We start from the raw sequence: 15,986 nt of genomic DNA, 5'->3' as shown, positions 1-15,986 counted from the left end.
CTTCCAGATTACAGTCCCCAGACTGGGGCAAGGGAGGGCTGGATCTGGATCCTCATTCCGTAGACACCCACCATTAAAAACACTGCTGGGTTTCATGGATTCAGGAAAGAGCTCCTTCATAGCAATTGTCACCAGCCAGAGGATCAGCCCTTAGGACCTCTTGGACACCAAAGCCTGAGAGAAGGGTGTTATTCTTCACTGAAAGGTCAGTCAGGCACTGGCACAGGCTGCCCAGGGAAGTGGTGGAGTCCCCATCCCTGGAGGTATTTAAAAGCCGGGGAGATGTGGTGCTCGAGGACATGGCTTAGTGGTGGACTTGGCAGTGATAGGTTAATGGTTGGACTTGATGATCTTAGAGGTCTTTTCCAACCTTAACAATTCTATGATTCTGATAACCACTGGAGACCAGTTTCTCCATATGTCTGTTTTGGGATGCACTGGGACAGTTACATTTAAATAAAACCAAAACAATTAACAGCATCCTGCTGCTGGGTGAAAATAACACTTAAATTTGCATCTGGAGTCATGAAAGAGAGTTCTGCCCCGAGCGGTGCCCCAGGAAAACTCCACAGTGCTGGGAGTGCAGAGTGAAGTCAAGGCTGTGGCAAGGGGAGAAAGAAAAAACAGGGCAGAGACTCCAGGCACCAGGGAGAGGTGAGCCAGAGCAGAAGGTGAAGGCAGGGCAAGGGCCTTCCCGACAAGGAGCTCCATCCCACAGCACCCAAGCAAAAAAAAAAAACAACAAAAACTAAGCTTGGTGATAGTAACAGAGCCAGCCACCAGTCAGCAATTACCTGAAACCCCTCCGAGATAAAAGGCAGGTCTGAGGGCAAGATCAGGGTGAGGCTCGGTAAGGTCCAAAGCCAAGCACAGCACCTATACAGCCCAGCTCAGGCAAGGGACCCCACCTAAACGCAGTTCCCCCACACCCAGCGGGAGGGTTCAGGGTGGAGACCCCCTCAGGTCTCCCACAGCTCAGCGGGTTTCATGGCCGTCTGGCCCAGGGTGGCACAGCTGTGCCACATCAGTGCAGACCTTGAACAGCTGGCAGGGTGTGGGATGAGGACACAGGAGGATTACAGAGAAAGATGGTGAAAGGCTCGTGAGAGAAATTAGAGCCTGTTGCTACATTCAGAGCCCTGGAAGCCTCCCTCTTAAATGGATGTGGGGACGGTGCTTTCTGTTACAAAATCCTCTGCAGAAATTGAGGACTGAATTGAAATCCAGGCCAGGCTGGATGGGGCTTTGAGCAACCTGGTCTAGTGGAAGGTGTCCCTGCCCATGGCAGGGGGGTTGGAACAAGGTGATCTTTAAGGTCCCTTCCAACCCAAACCATTCTGTGATTCTATGACTTAAGAAAGGGTGGGAAGCCCCGCGTGTTGGTTTTGGCTGGGGTAGAGTTAATTTTCTTCACAGTAGCTACCATGGGGCTATGTTTTGGATTTGTGCTGGAAACAGTGTTGATAACACAGGGACGTTTTCGTTACTGCTGAGCAGCGCTTACACAGAGTCAAGGCCTTTTCTGCTCCTCACCCCACCCCACCAGCGAGGAGGCTGGGGGTGCACAAGAAGCTGGGAGGGGACACGGCTGGGACAGCTGAGCCCAACTGCCCAAAGGGCTGTTCCGTACCATATGGCGTCATGCTCAACATAGAAAGCTGGGGGAAGAAGAAGGAAGGTGGGGACGTTCGGAGCAATGGTGTTTGGCTTCCCAAGTCACCGTTACGCGTGATGGAGCCCTGCTTTCCTGGAGATGGCTGAGCACCTGCCTGCCGATGGGAAGGAGGGAAAGAATTCCTTGTTTTGTTTTGCTTGCGCATGCGTGGCTTTTGCTTTACCTGTTAAACAACTGTCTTTATTTCAACCCATGAGTTTTCTCACTTTTACCCTTCCGATTCTCTCCCCCATCCCAACGGGGGGGAGCAAGCGAGCAGCTTTGTCGTGCTTAGTTGCTGGCTGGGGTTAAACCACGACACCCCAGCAGAGGCTAAGGCCTCAGAGCAGCAGCCTAGATCAAGACCAGTCTGGACCCTCCCCATCCAGCAGCACTGGTGACCCCTTCAGCTGGGAGAGATGCTAGCGGTCCCGAAACTTAGCACGTCCCCTGGAAAATACATGCAGGTGAGAGCTGGCTCTGCCTGGCAGCTGGACAAATTGTGACCTGTGGGACAAAGTTGTTGCCCTTCCAACTGCGGGAGTCTGATGCTACCCCTGAAGGAAAAGAAGGGGAGAGAGCTATTAATTACTCATGATTCTGAATTGACCCTTTCCCTCCTCTTCCTCTCCTTCAAAGCTGATGGAGTGGAGAAAGAAATTAATTCATGTCCTTGCTAAGCCTTTCCTATTAGCTAGGCCTGGGTAGTACAGAGCCTAAATGTAGTACCAGCTCAGGAGAGCGGTCTGGGAGCAGGCTCTGCCGTGTTGGGAGGAGGGCACGGTGGTGGTTGTGCTAGTGACAGGCTGCTCCAGAGCCTGGGCAAACTGAGCCAGACTTTACTCGTGTGCAATCTGTTTCTCTGTCCCTAAGTGTCTGTAGCTTAAATATTGTTGTTTGGCTGTTTGGGTAGGCTTCCCCTCGCTTTTCCGCCTGTCAGTGCAAAACCCCAGCGCTCCTGTGCCAAGCGCTCCTATGTTTTTGCATTAGCATCAAGAATCCCCTCTGTCAAGGGGTTAAGGAAAAAGCTTATTAAAATTGTTTAAATGTGGTGCTAATTAGTTTAGATGTAATGAGCAGCATTAGGCGTCTGGTTACTTTGAAAGGGACTGTTGAATAACCATTTCTGCCGACATTCCAATTTGCATAATGACAAGGTGTTGGCATTGCATCCACCATTAATTTGCTATATTTATAATGCCATTATGGAGCCACTCTTATCCTCGCGCACTATAAAAGGTATATGGAAATATAACGTATGATTCTGCTTGTTCGGAAATTGCTTTTGGATATCTTTGAATTTTTGTAATAGTATTTTTCGCTGTTGAAGGCTAACAGCACCAGGAGGACAGTCTGCCACAGGTTTTTCCTAGGGCTGAAATGAAATGTTGCCTCCACACGTGCGTGAGCCTTTATTTTCCCCAAGGCTGAAGCAGAAGCGGCAAACGAGCGTGTGATCAGGTGTGCTGCAGAGCGTGCTCAGAGCAAACACGCTATTTCACTCAAAACCATCACTACAGGGCGCAGTCCTGGTGCTGTGAGTCCCAAAGAACATTTTTAATCGCAAATCTCGACATATTTAACAGGCCAGAGAGAGTGCAGCTTGGTACTAGAAACTCTTGGTCAACACAAGGAGCTGAAAAAGCCCTCCCGCCCGCTCATCCGAACACCCTCTTCCTCTCGCGCCGTCGCTGGGGACCAAGGCAGAGGCAATAAAGCTCATCACCCTGCCTACAGTAGGGATGGAAAGATGGGAGTGAGCCCCTTTCTGTGCAAGACAAGTTCTTGTAATGTACGTGTGTGGTTATGGGGGGAAAAAAAAAAAAGAAAGAAAATGAGCAATAATCGAGGCATTTGTACCGAGGTTAGTAGATTTATTTTCCTTCTCTTAAAAAAGCAGCAGTTTACTGAAGAGGGGTGAATCTTTATTGTGTCAATCATCATCTCACATGAATATTTCTGTGCCTGGCAGTCCTTTGCTGTAGTGTCATCCCTCCTTTGTTGTCACTGTAAACTCTTTCTGCTTTGTGACATCACGGAGAAGAAAATATAAAAGATGTATTTTAAAGTGAAGCCTAGCACTTTGGGTGGAGTGACGGTTTTAGCTAGCTGAGGATTTGTCATATAATGAGATTAAATTAGTAAATCATAGATCAGATTTCGCTGCTGTTTGTCACATTGCCTGACCCTGCATGCCCAGATTTTTGGGTCCTGACCGTGAGTTGCCCTCTGTGTCCTTGGTGTTTCTCTATGGATACAGGGAGCATCCCCAGGATTTCCAGCATCCACAGGATTCCCCCTGAATGGACACTGCAGATTTAGCAGCGATAGCTTTCCGATGCTGTGATAACCTCCCCGGCTGCTGTGAAGCTTATTCTGTATGATGAATTCACATCTCTGCCAGACAGCATCAGGAAAGTAGAAAGAGCTCTTACTGTCAGGGTTGTTTTCACTGTGACAACCATCATTCTGTCCACCTGAGACGCCTCTGTCAGGCGAGCGCGTGGCACAAAACGACATGGGCAGAAGGGAAAAAAAAGTTTACAGAAACGCACCAGATAGATAGAGAAGAATGGGATTTATGTAAACCCACTTTGTGAGACAAACTGATTTGGATCCCATTTCTTTATTTGCCTGTCCCCTTCGTCTTCAGTGTCCGCTCTGATCTGTGCCTTGGTTTACATCCCAGAGTCCAGCAAATCTTCCAATATCATAAAAAATCTTAGTTGTATTTGCTCTTAAGAAAGGCTCTACATCAACCATATTTGCTTGCTTACTCTTTGAGACAGAACCTGAAGACCAGAACTGCCCAGACATTGTAAAATAATCTTCCTTTGAGTATTTAATACATCTATGTTTGAGCAGAACAATTTTATACGTATAACATGGGAGTTAATGGGTATTTGCCACTATAGCAGAGCACAAGCAGACATCACAGTGTGTTTTTGGGAAATGGATCTAAGTTCATACAGACAAAACTTTATTTTTAACATTTTGCTTATGTAGTATAAGAATAGAAACACTAACGTGACTGCAAGTTCAGGCTGAAACAGAAGGTCTACAATACGTGTGAAAAAACCCTAAGAATTCACCTAAAAAAGTAAGTAAGTCACTAAACCCACATGCCCTGCTCAACTGGAAATAACACCAAGAAATGTTGGGGGGCGGTAATATAGAGCGCTGCTTTCCGATGATTTGGTGTAACATCCTTGCCTGTTGTGTGTAAGCAATGACACAAAATATTCCAAAATATTTCCATTATCCCCTAGTCACTTGGAATGCATCTGTCTGTATTTACGTGCTTTTTTCTGTTATTTTGATTGTAGGACTTTTTACCGCTGTTTGTTCAGTGAATGTGGGCAACTGAAACCTGTTCAGTATAAGCTGAAATATTTGAAGTAAAATAGATGCGGTTTCCTTCTCTTTTTACCTCATTCAGTCATAGAGTGAACAAGGGTAAAATGCAATTAATATCTGAATCATTTCTCACTAATACAGGTTTGCATCCTTGGATTTAACATTGACCCCATGGGAATTAGTTCAAAAATACGGCGATGCCCAGATCTTTGGCACGTGCCAAAGACGTCACTTGAAAATACTGACTTGGACTCGGAACGTGCTGCTCAGTGTATCGGAGATGAGAATTTGTCCTCTGGCAAACGCTTTGCTAAATCTTCTCTTGAATGTATTCTGCATTCTCAATCCCCTAACGCTAAATTTTATGAATGAATAATAAAGTAATTAAGAAAAAAATTAACTCACAGAATGAACCAGCGCAAACACCTCCTGCTTGTGCCATAACCATCTTTCCCTTGGTCAGCAGATGATTCTCCTTATGCTGCAGCAGGGTCTCTTGTTCTCATTGGCGACTCGCTGAAAACAAGCTGCATCCCTCCCAAAAGCTGCGTGCTGGAGCTGCATCGGGTAGGACGCGTGGGAATCGGTTGCTGGGCCTTGCTGGGGCGTCCGTGCAGGAGCTCTGGGGACCTTTTATGACTGTCTAGTGGGATCCCCTTGGTATGATAACCTCAAATTGCTGCATCAAGCCTGTAACCAGTTTTGCTCTCCTAGAGAGCCAGGGTATTAATGGGCAGGAACATGGATGAAGGAGCTGGGATGTTCAGGCAGGTGAGAGCGCTTAGCGTTAGTGCACGGGGGGCTGAGCGTTCAGACCAGCGATGTTTCTCAACAGCTGCCCTGTGCTGATACCATCAAGCTTCTCACTGGTGAGTCTGTAACCGTGCGGTCTGATCCAACGCCACGAACCGGCTGCAGGTCCAGGGAGCGTCGTTTGAGAGTTAGCTCTTTGGTGCCGATGCTGTAAACGGCCTCTGCATAGGGACAACATCCTCCGACCCGAGGCTGGAGAGCACGCTGTGCTCTGCGCTGCTGCCCGGGCTGCGCTGCGGGGAAGGCAAGCGCTAGAGCTGAGGCTTTGCAGTTTTGCTCTCCACTTCTGTGAGATCAGACCCCTGGATGAGGCGTTCGAGCAAGGATTATCAATAACATCCTAAACTATGCTGAGAAAGATACCTGCGGCTCTCTTTTCAGCGCTGCTATAAAACGTGAGAAGCCTTGTTAAATCGAGTTTAATGACTAGGAATCTCAGGCTAACCAACTCCTTCATCCAACAGCTGTGAGTAATAACACTCACATGAACAGGCTTCGCTGGCAGGATGCTAACTGACCTGGAGTAGGAGAATCATCTGCTCCCAAGCTCTGAGCAGCTCCCTGGTGGAGCTGAATTATTTTCCACCTGGGGGAATTGTCTGGGGTTCCCGGTGTGTAGACAGGGTTTGATATATCTCTTAATTAAGCTGGGTCACGTCCCATCTGAGCTAACCGTTCAACTGCTAGTAGCGCTAGCTCAAACCTGGTCAGTAAGGCGTTAGTTTTAGTGTGGGAGACTCTCCTGGGTATCCGTTTCCCAGTTTAGCTGGTTTTCTCCTACCAGTAAAAGCTGTACAGGGCTGTGCTCCAAGCACGACTTGTAATGTTTTTCCCTGAGAATTTACTTCAGAACATCTTTTATGGTAAAAGTTCTTCTTTTCACAAATGCAGATGAGTCTGCTCCGAGACTTGTGGCGCTTGCACGCTTCTGAACGCGGGGAGGTGAACGCCCGGCGCGGAGCTGGGGTGCCCGCGTCTCCCCGCATCTCCCCCGGGCTGCTGAGCTCCAGCACCCACCCGGCCGCTGGCCACCACCGCCCCTTCGGGGCTGCACCGCGGGCCGGCTCCACTCGCCCTTTGCCTGTAACAGCAGCCACGGCGGCAGGTTTTATTTCCACGGGAGGGCTCAAGTATTTTCTTTCTACCGTGGGGGTGCGGGACCTGACCCACGGTGGGGACCCCAGGGAGGGACCTGGGGGAAGGAGGCGGGGGGAGCGGAGCCCGGGCACCCCGGCCGCGGGGCGGGAGGCGGGGGGGTGCGGGGTGCGCAGCTCTCATCCCCCCTCTTTCCTCCCCAAAATCGCTCCGGAAAGCGCTGGTTTCTTAAAATTGCCCCTGGGCGGAAAAAATAATAATAATAAAAAAAAAGATTAGTGGAAAGAGAGAGCTCTTCCCCGGCGTGAACTTGGGAATCGCGCAGGGAGGGTGGGAAGGGAGAGCCGCGTCCCTTTGGCACCGGGCTGGAAGGCGGTGTCACAGCGGCGGCCGCTCAGGGCGGTTACAGGCTCTTCCCTTGAAATTAAGAAAAGAAAAAAAAATAAACTAAGGACTATAAAAGACCGGCTTTGAAACTAATTTAAAAGTAAGCAGCGGAGAGGCGATGGAAAGAGTGCTTTATTTTTTAAAGTAGCGGAATCTGAATGAAAGAGCCGATTTATTAACTTTACATAAATCCAAAATATTGGACTCCCCGCCTGCGGAAACACAGGCGAGATCTCGGATTCTCTACGACAAAAAAAAGTGGTTTGGTTTGTTTTTTTTTTTTTTTTCTTAATATTGTACAACAGCAATCGGCAAAGCCAATTAAGAAAACGCAAACGAGGGCACTAAGAAGGGAAATCCCCTCTCTCGTACAAGAAGAATAAAGTTTATTTGCGTCTGAGAAATACGCTCTCAGAGGAAAGGAGAGGAGAAAAGGACGGCGCAGCCACCCCTCCGAAGGGCTCCCGAGCCGGGCGTTTTCCAGAGGAAACTTTTCCTACAAAAACTCAGCCGAAACCCAGGGACTCAGCACCACGGAAAGCCGCCTTTTCCTTACAGTTTATTGATTGATTTAAAGTGTTTAGCAAACAAAGTGCTTTCTATATCATCTCTTGCTCGTTACTCCCAGTCCTTATACATTAATTATAAAGTTAAAACTTTTTTTTTTTTCCTTGTAACAACCAGAAATATACAGAAATGATTAACGTAAAAAACCCAGCCCCGGCCGCCGGCCCCGGCGCCGCTGCCCGCCTGCCCGCCGCGGCGCCCCCGGGCCCGCGCGGCGCCTGTAAAAAACCACCGTCATCGCCGTGAGGTCACGGGCGGGAGCGGCGCGTCCTTGCCTCCGCGGCGTCGAGGGACGGGACTGATAGTTCTCTGTTTTACCCTGAGAGTCAAATGGGTACATAAGCTTTTTTTTTTTTTTCTTTAAAGTCTTTTACGAGTGGTCAGACCAGAAGAAAAACGAAGCCAAAATAATAATAATAATAATTAAAAAAAATCAGACTCACACAGCAACGAGGGACGGTGAACATAAAAATACGGGTAACGATGATTTACATCTACTCGTATGTACACGGGGGAGGGAGGTTCTCCTCCTCCTCCTCCCCTCAGAAGCGCAGTCCGGACACATCGCGTATAAAAAGGGCCGTAGAAAGGCTGGCGGGCGGTGGCCGGGGGCGCCTGGCAGCCCCTTCCCCTCCCGGGGCCCTTGGATTCACCTTTGGGGGGGGGGGGGGGGAAGCCGCACGGCGACCGGTCCCCCGAGCGCCCTGAGGGGCGGCGGGGTGCAGCGGGCCGGGGCCGGGGGGCGAGGAGGAGGAAGGGGCGTCGGGCTTATAGGTGCGGGGTGTAGAAAGCCGGAGCGCCGTAAGTCTGCGAGCCCAGGACGAAGGGCGAGAGGACGGCGGGGCTGGGCAAGAAGGGCAGCTGGGCGGCGCACACCAGCCCGCCGGCGGGGTGCCCGGCGTAGCTGCCGGGGCCGTGCATGGAGAGCGGGTTGCCCATGGGTGGCGAGTGGCTGAGGGGGCTGAGCCCCCCCGCCAGCCCCCCGCCGCCCAGCCCGCCGCCCGCCGCGCCGCCCCCGCCGCCGCCGCCGCCGGTGGGCGCGCTGGTGTCGGCCCCCGGGTTCTGCTTCTTCCACTTGGTGCGGCGGTTCTGGAACCAGATCTTCACCTGCGTCTCGGTCAGGCTGAGGGACAGCGCCAGGTTGAGGCGCTCGCAGACCGACAGGTACCGCGTAGACTTGAACTTGTTCTCCAGCGCCACCAGCTGCTCGTAGGTGAAAGCTGTCCGAGCCCGCCGGGGCTTCCCCGACTTGGAGTCCGAGCCCGTCCGCTTCCTCTTGGGCTTGGCCTGCTGGCCCTGCGGCCCGCCGCCGCCAGCCGCCGCCGGCTGCTGGGCCGCCGGGGGAGGCGGGGGAGGCGGCGGGGGCGGCGGGGCTGGGACGGCGCCCGCCTCGCCCGCCTCGGCCTGGAGCTGGCCCGGGTCGGCCTCGCCGGGCGCTGCCGTGCTGCTGCTGCTGCTGCTCTCCTCGCTGCACAGCTCCTCGTCGTCCGGCAGCTCGCTGTCGGGGCTGCGGCTCGGCCGGCTGCTGTAGTCGAGGTCGCACTCCTCGGCCTTGTAGAGCTCGCCGTCCTCTGCGGAGAAGCGACAGTCGCCGTTAGGCCTCGCCGCCGCCGGACCCAGCCCCAGCCCCAGCCCGGTCCCGACCCCCGTCCCCTCCGGTGCTGCCTCCCGGGGTGAGGGCCGCGGGGAGAAAGCGGCCCCGCGGGGCTCTGCCCGGCCGTGGGGCCCACGCACCCGCCGGGCACCCCCGCTGCTGCGGGGACGGGGCGGCTCGGGGAGCGGGGCCGCCCTGCCCGGCTCCCCCGGGGCGCTCCGCCCGCGGCCGCCGCTCAGCCGGCTGCGGAGGGGGCGAGGAGCTGCTCGGCAGCGGCCGGGACGGGGCTGGGAGCCGCCGCGGGGGCCGGGGAGGGGCTGTCCGGCCCGGGGAGACTTTGCCAGCGCTGCCCTGACCGAGCCGCCCATCTTCGGCGGGAGCTGGCACCGAGACCCGGCCGGGGCAGGGGTGCACCCCCCTTCCCACAGAGCAGCGGCCGGGGAGGCCTTTGGGAAGGCAACGGGGGGGCCCCGGGGCCGGCCGGGGGGGGAAGCCCCGGCGCTCCCCGCCCGGGCCGAGGCAGCCGGGACCTGGAAGCGGGCAGCAAAGGTGTCACATCGCTTCTGACAGTTGTGGTGACGGAAATCTCCGCGTCGGTGGGAGATCTGCTGGCTTTTGCTCCGGCGTTTTTAACCCTTTCTTCGCCCCGTTTGACCTCTTGTCACTTCCTCAGATGGAAGTATTAAAGTGGAGTAAATACTTGTATTGATTAGCAGAGCAGATACAAACTTAATTAAACTCATTTCGTGTAATGTACAAACTAGTTAACGGTCATTTAATTTATTTGAGTTTATATTACGCTCCAATTAACGGGTCTCCACCGGAGAAGAGGGTAATTATCCGATATTTAAGGCTGTTGGACTTTTGCTGACGGTTCCGTCATTAGGAAGCCTGGACGCAAACGGCGTTGTCCAGGGAGCCGGCCCCTGCCGCCGCCCGGGGCTCGCAGCCCGCCGGGACGGGGCCGCGGGGGCTCCGCGGGCGGCCCGGGGGCTCAGGCCCACAGCTGCCAGCCTTCTCAGCTTTCAGACACCCCTAAACTGCCCTCCACTCGCACCTGCAACGGGGGTGCAGCTCCGGGAGCCCCCTGATCAAGGGCTCCTTTAGCTTGGTTAACCGCGATATGCAGCTAGAAAGCGAATCGCTCGCCTGTCACCCTTATCCCGTGCGTACTTGAGTTGTTTTTAAGTCTCAAAAAACCTGAACACGCTGTTGCATCTCCAACTCGGTGCGTATCCTAACGCCGGACACCCTAAAGCCCGTCTAGAAGATTAGAAGTGTTTAAAAAAAAAAAAAAAAAGTGTTTGGTCCAAGGCGGTGATTTCGGCTAACGTCGGGTATGGCCGGCTCATTGGGAGAAAAAGGGGGCAGAGAAGTTTAGTGTAATCCTCTTCGCCAGGAAAACATCCCTTAATTTCTCGGGCTTCATTAAGAGCCCTTTCCAGCTCTCTGTTCAAATCGGCGACCAGAAACCAGGACCGGTCGCCGCCGTGCCCGGCTGCGAGCCCGGCCGGGCTCCCCCTTGGTCCCCACCGGCATCCCGCACCCTGTGGGACCTGCTGTAAGCCGCGGCGCCTCTTTTTTCTTTTTTTTAACAAGAGTTTCTAAATGGTGTAGGTACGGGTGGGGGGCAGATCTGGGGACTGGGGGCAACGCCAGCACCCGTCGCTTTCGCCCACACCGGCCAGGGAACGGGCACTTGGTGGTTTGGAGTTGATTTTTTCCAGTAAACTCCAGGAAATCCCAGCCGTAGCTCAACTAAAATTGTCTTTAAAGAGAAAAACGCAGAGCGAATACAATTGGCGACGGAGATTGAGGCTGGATTCGCGATTTTGTTTCTGGAAGATGTTAAATGTTCATTTGATACGGAGTTTTCACTGTTAGTTTTCACACTAAAGGAGTTTTACGAGCGGGGTGCGAGCTGTTTTCGCTGCCCTCTTGCCCTGGCATCCTCCGGCCGGTGGGACTTTTCTGCCCAGAGCTCCTTTTCGGAAGACTTCTCCCGAATTAACCCGCTGCTCGAGCTAATATTGATTCCGATGGGGAAAGAGAGGAATTAAATTTCGTGCTTTTCGAGCAGTCCCGGCTCTATTCGCGGCTGTTGCCGCTTCACGGAGCAGGGAGGCGGCGGGAGCCGGGTGCCCAGGGGCCGGGCGGCAGGCGAAGCGCCCCGCTCCCCCATGCCTCCCAAGGTATTTAGTCTTAAAGGAGGGAGAGAGTCGCATTTCTCGCCTTGTCTGGAGATAAAAGCGTGAGATTAGCGATAGGCTGACCTCGTCAGTCTTTCTGATCGCCCAGATCTTTTTAGTATGACAAAAGTCAGATGAGTTTAGACGAATAATTACCCCAGCTAGGCACGGCTTTTAAAAATCTCTTTTGAATTCTATTAGCGCCCCGTTCCTGCTTTTGCTTTAGAGATTAAAAATGCGTCTGTTGTAAAAAGCTCGGGCTGGAGCAGATTCCAGACCTCTTTCGCTGCCTAATTTTAATTGAAAGAGTCGTGCTATGGCGGGATGAGAAAGCTCCGAGTCCTCCTCTCCCGCCCCAGACACGGAGAAATTATTTTTCCCTTCCCGAGAAGTTTATCCGCCCCTTCTCTCCCCTCTCAGGACACAGAATAGCTACAGATATTTTTCACAAGTGCCGTCTTTTCCCCGAAACGCTCCGATCTCCCCAGAGCCGAGGTGTTTAGAGGTGAGAAAGTTGGGATATTTGGACCCAGAAAGAAAAAGCAATCTAGCGCTTGGGTCGAATGCAATTCCCGATCAATAGCGAGCCCTAATAAGTGTAATAGGTTTTAATCGAGTAATTATCCGAATTTTGACCCTATAATTTAGATGTTAGGGAAGAGTTTGCAAGGTGCTTGAAAGAGATATGCACGATTCGATAATAGGATATCGATCCAGGCAGTCCTACATGCCACTCTGGGGCGATTTCCCCCATTATCCAGCCTCTTTACGCTGCTAAGCACATTTTACCTTAAATGTAATCGAAGGAATTTAATTGTTTTTCCAGAGATAACCAGCATTTTGTCACAATTAGTCTGATTTGTCCTAAAAAAAAGCCAAGGGGAGAGAGAAAATTGAATCTGTCGCCCAGAGCAACGGGCGGTAGGGTGCAGGGGGGGGAAGGATGGGGAGAGCGGGTCTGGAGGCTGGGGAGGAGAGAGATAAAAGTCATAAATGGCTGGGGAGAGCCAGGCGAAGTGGGGGCACGGAGAGAGGGTTTCGCCTCCCCGGGGCCGGAGCTCCGGCCCTCCGAAGCCTCAGCTCCAGGAGCCGCTTCTAAGTTTGCCTGAGCCGGAGCTCACGCCCAGGGCTGCCTCTTCCCGGGAGGAGGAAGAGGATGGCGGGATCCCCCCCCGCCCCGGCAGCCCCGGGACCGAGCCTGCCGCTCCCGGGGGTGCACGGGTCGAAGAGCCCGGGGTGTCCCCGCCGGGCTCCCCGGGGCAAGGGCAGGGAGCGGAGCCCGGCCGGTGCCGAGCCCGGGGCCACGCCGCCGGCCCCGGGGTGATGCTCCCGTCCCTCCGCCCCCCAGCCTAGCACAGTTTCCCACCTCTTTACACCTCGCAGCAGCAGCGCAGGGAGCGTTTGCACATCCCCGAGAGCCGGCTGGCCCCGGCGCCCCGGCTGCCTGCGGGGGTCCTCCAAAGCATGCAAGCCCCTTCCCCGGGGGAGCCGGGGGGCTCCGAGCCCCCAGACCTACTTACTGATCAGGTCTGCGGACTTCTTGCAAGTGTCGAAATCTTCGGCGAGAGCCTTTTGCTGGGCCAGCTCCGTCCCTGAGTCCTCGGGCTTATCCTCCGCCCCCAGCGTGAACTCGGTCCCCACCGATTTGTACAAGACCGCGCACTGCCTCCGTTTGCTGTTGAATTTGTTAGGGTCCAGGATGTCGAGCACGGAGAAGGAGGTGGTTCTGTGCACCATGGGCAGCGCGGCCACTGCCCCCTCTTGTCCGGGGGTGTTGCTCTGGTTGTCCCCTTGCCTGTCCCTATTTCCAGGGCAGGAGAAGAGCGGCAGCTCGCCGCCGGCCGAGAGCCGCGGCTCCCCATGGCTGTCCATGCCTTCCCCGTGCAAGCCGCAGGGCTCCCCGCCGATGCCGGCCGCGGCTGCGGGGGCTGTCACCGCCGCGGCTGCCGCTGCCGGGATGGAGATGTCACCGACCTTGTCTCTGCTCACATTCATGACTCTTTGCAGAGCCCCTCTCGGTTGCAACTTCTCCCCCCCCCCCCCCCCCCCCTTGCTCTCCCCCCCGCCTTCCTCCGGCGAAGTTGGGCTGGAAACTCCTCCCCGGCCCCGCTCCGGCTCAGGGACCAGCCGCTGCCTTCAGCTCCCCGGGTCCAGCCGGCCGGCAGCCGCCGGGGGAGGCAGGGACTCACAAGGTGATGCTCGGCTCAGAGCCTCCACTCAGCTGCTCCTTCTTCCTTCTCATCATCCTCACCAGGCTGCCCGGGCACTCCTGCCCCCCCCGCCCCCGCACACATACACACAGAGGCAAGGCTGTATCTTATTTATGCATTCATATTTAGCACTGGGTTGTAATTGGCTACAAATTAATCTCTTGCCCGTAATAGTCTGTAATCTTCATCACTGGAGGAGAGAGACGGTGGAAGTGTGTGCCGGGGGGAGGGGGGCAGAGAGGGAGAGAGCGAATGAAGGATGGTGCTGGCCGTGATATACTTGGCTGTCAGCTCTGTTTCAGCACACCTCCACTCATCTGGAAAGCATCTAAATAGCCTTATTTGGAGAAGTGGGAGGAGATGACGCTTTCTTTTAAATAATTGCGGGATCAATATAAAGAAGATATTATACACAGAAAATGGGAACTTAAGGTCTTCCATCCCTAACAGTGGAGTTGGATGGTCAAAAGGGGATTGTGTGCGCGGGGGGGCTCGGAGGTGTCAGCCCCGCACCTGTTTCCCTTCCCCGCTGGTTTTATTAAATTAGAACAAAAGGAGAAAATTAGGGACGGAGGTTTAGTGGTTGGAGCGGGGCTTGTGTCCGCGGCCCCGCGCCCCCTCCCAGGCACCCGCGCTTCTCTCTCTCCCCTAGCTAATTAATGAAAATTAAATATCAAATGTAAGTGCTGGGAGAAAATGAATACCTTTAAACGGCACAAGACAAAACACGACGATCAATAAATTCTGAGTAACTGGGAGAAAAGGTCTGTTCCCTCCCAAGCAGTGGTAAAGCGATAACCAGACCTAACTTCCACTTTCGGCGAAAAAAGGAGAAAAAAGCCAAACCCTCTCTTATTAAAAGTGATTTTAATTATGGAAAATGAAGAGATAGGAATAGAAGTTATCTGTGAGTTATAAACCTCGAATTTCTTCCCCTACCTAATTTCCTTCCCTTGCGTGTACAGCCGTGTGTGCTTTGGTCGTATCAATTTCATTCTTGTTTTGGACTCTCCAGTCGCTACTCCGTTTGAATTAGCTGCCAGGAAAAAAAAAAAGGGGGGGGGGAATAGGAAAATAGAGAAAGCATAAAAGGAAAATTAGATTTTTTTTTGTCTTTGAGGCTGGTGACACATACAAGGACAGGTCCTTTGCAATTACCGCGAGCAATGATCCTTTAGAAAGCAGAAATTAAAAGTTGGGAGAAATAATGGGTAAAACAATCAGCTTGTAATTTTGGTAGGGCTTGGACATGATTAGTCCATCAGCGGGCTGGGCCCAGGGGAGTCCCGCTGAGCGGGAGCCCACAGCAGCCCCCGCTCATATATTATACCCCAGCCCTTAGATTTTAATCAGACACCACAACAGTGTCCTTTCCCTTTTATGACTTTATTATGCTTTATCTTGAAATTATAAATCACCTCCCGGGTGGAAGCGGTAGGGACCCTCGCCGAGCCGGGGTAGGTGAGCCCCTCTCCCCGGCCCCGGCCTCCCCGCGGGGCCGAGGCCGGGGCCGCCCGAACGCCCACCGCACCAACCCGCACCCCTCCGCCTGCCTGGCGGGCAGCAGCTCCCCTGCCCCTCCTCCCCCCCTCCGGCCGTGCCTCATCTTTTCTTTCGGATAAATCTTCCTCCCCTTACTTCAGTTTTGGGATATTATTTCTGAAAAGTAGGTGGTAGGTTAGGTAGGTGGCTTGGCTTTATCAGATCTGCGGCGGTAGTCGCCTGCATTTGTACTTTTTCGGAGAGAATGCGTTTTTTTGGCGAGGTGGTGGCGGTAGGGATATTTTTTATTCCCTGGGTCAGTAGATCTTAGAAAAAAAAATTACCCTAATGGTAATTAAATCTCTGTGCCCGGTTGCCCGGGCAGGGGCGGTCCCCAGCCTGCAGAGTCCGGAGCGCCTAAAGCAGCACAAATTGCCGGATTTGCGCTGGGTGCTGGGAGGAGCAGGAGCCACATCCCCAGGGAGCAGCCCCAAAAATGAGGCACCCCCGACTCCCCCCCCCCGGTGCTCCCAGGCACCCCCGGCCCGAGGGGCACCGACATCCACGACCCCCCCCGGAGGGGCAGAGCCGGGGAGAGCAGGGATGCTGGGGGAATCAGGGATGCTGGGGGGGCACGG

The 15,986-nt window shown here is 53.8% G+C and overlaps 1 protein-coding gene across 1 annotated transcript; it reads right to left on the bottom strand.

Moving 5' to 3' along the window:
- Positions 1 to 8,641: 8,641 nt before the first annotated feature.
- NKX1-1 (NK1 homeobox 1) lies at positions 8,642 to 13,651 on the bottom strand (the record flags this gene model as incomplete). Its single annotated transcript, XM_082315546.1, has 2 exons — positions 8,642 to 9,444; positions 13,177 to 13,651. The coding sequence occupies 2 exons, from the start codon at positions 13,649 to 13,651 to the stop codon at positions 8,642 to 8,644; spliced, it is 1,278 nt and encodes a 425-aa protein (XP_082171672.1).
- Between the last annotated feature and the right edge of the window lie 2,335 nt (positions 13,652 to 15,986).

The sequence above is a fragment of the Platalea leucorodia genome, assembly GCF_965183815.1.
Source record: "Platalea leucorodia genome assembly, chromosome: 6".
Classification (NCBI taxonomy): Eukaryota; Metazoa; Chordata; class Aves; order Pelecaniformes; family Threskiornithidae; genus Platalea; species Platalea leucorodia.
Note: the sequence above shows the minus strand (reverse complement) of the source record. Positions and strands in the feature narration are given on the sequence as shown.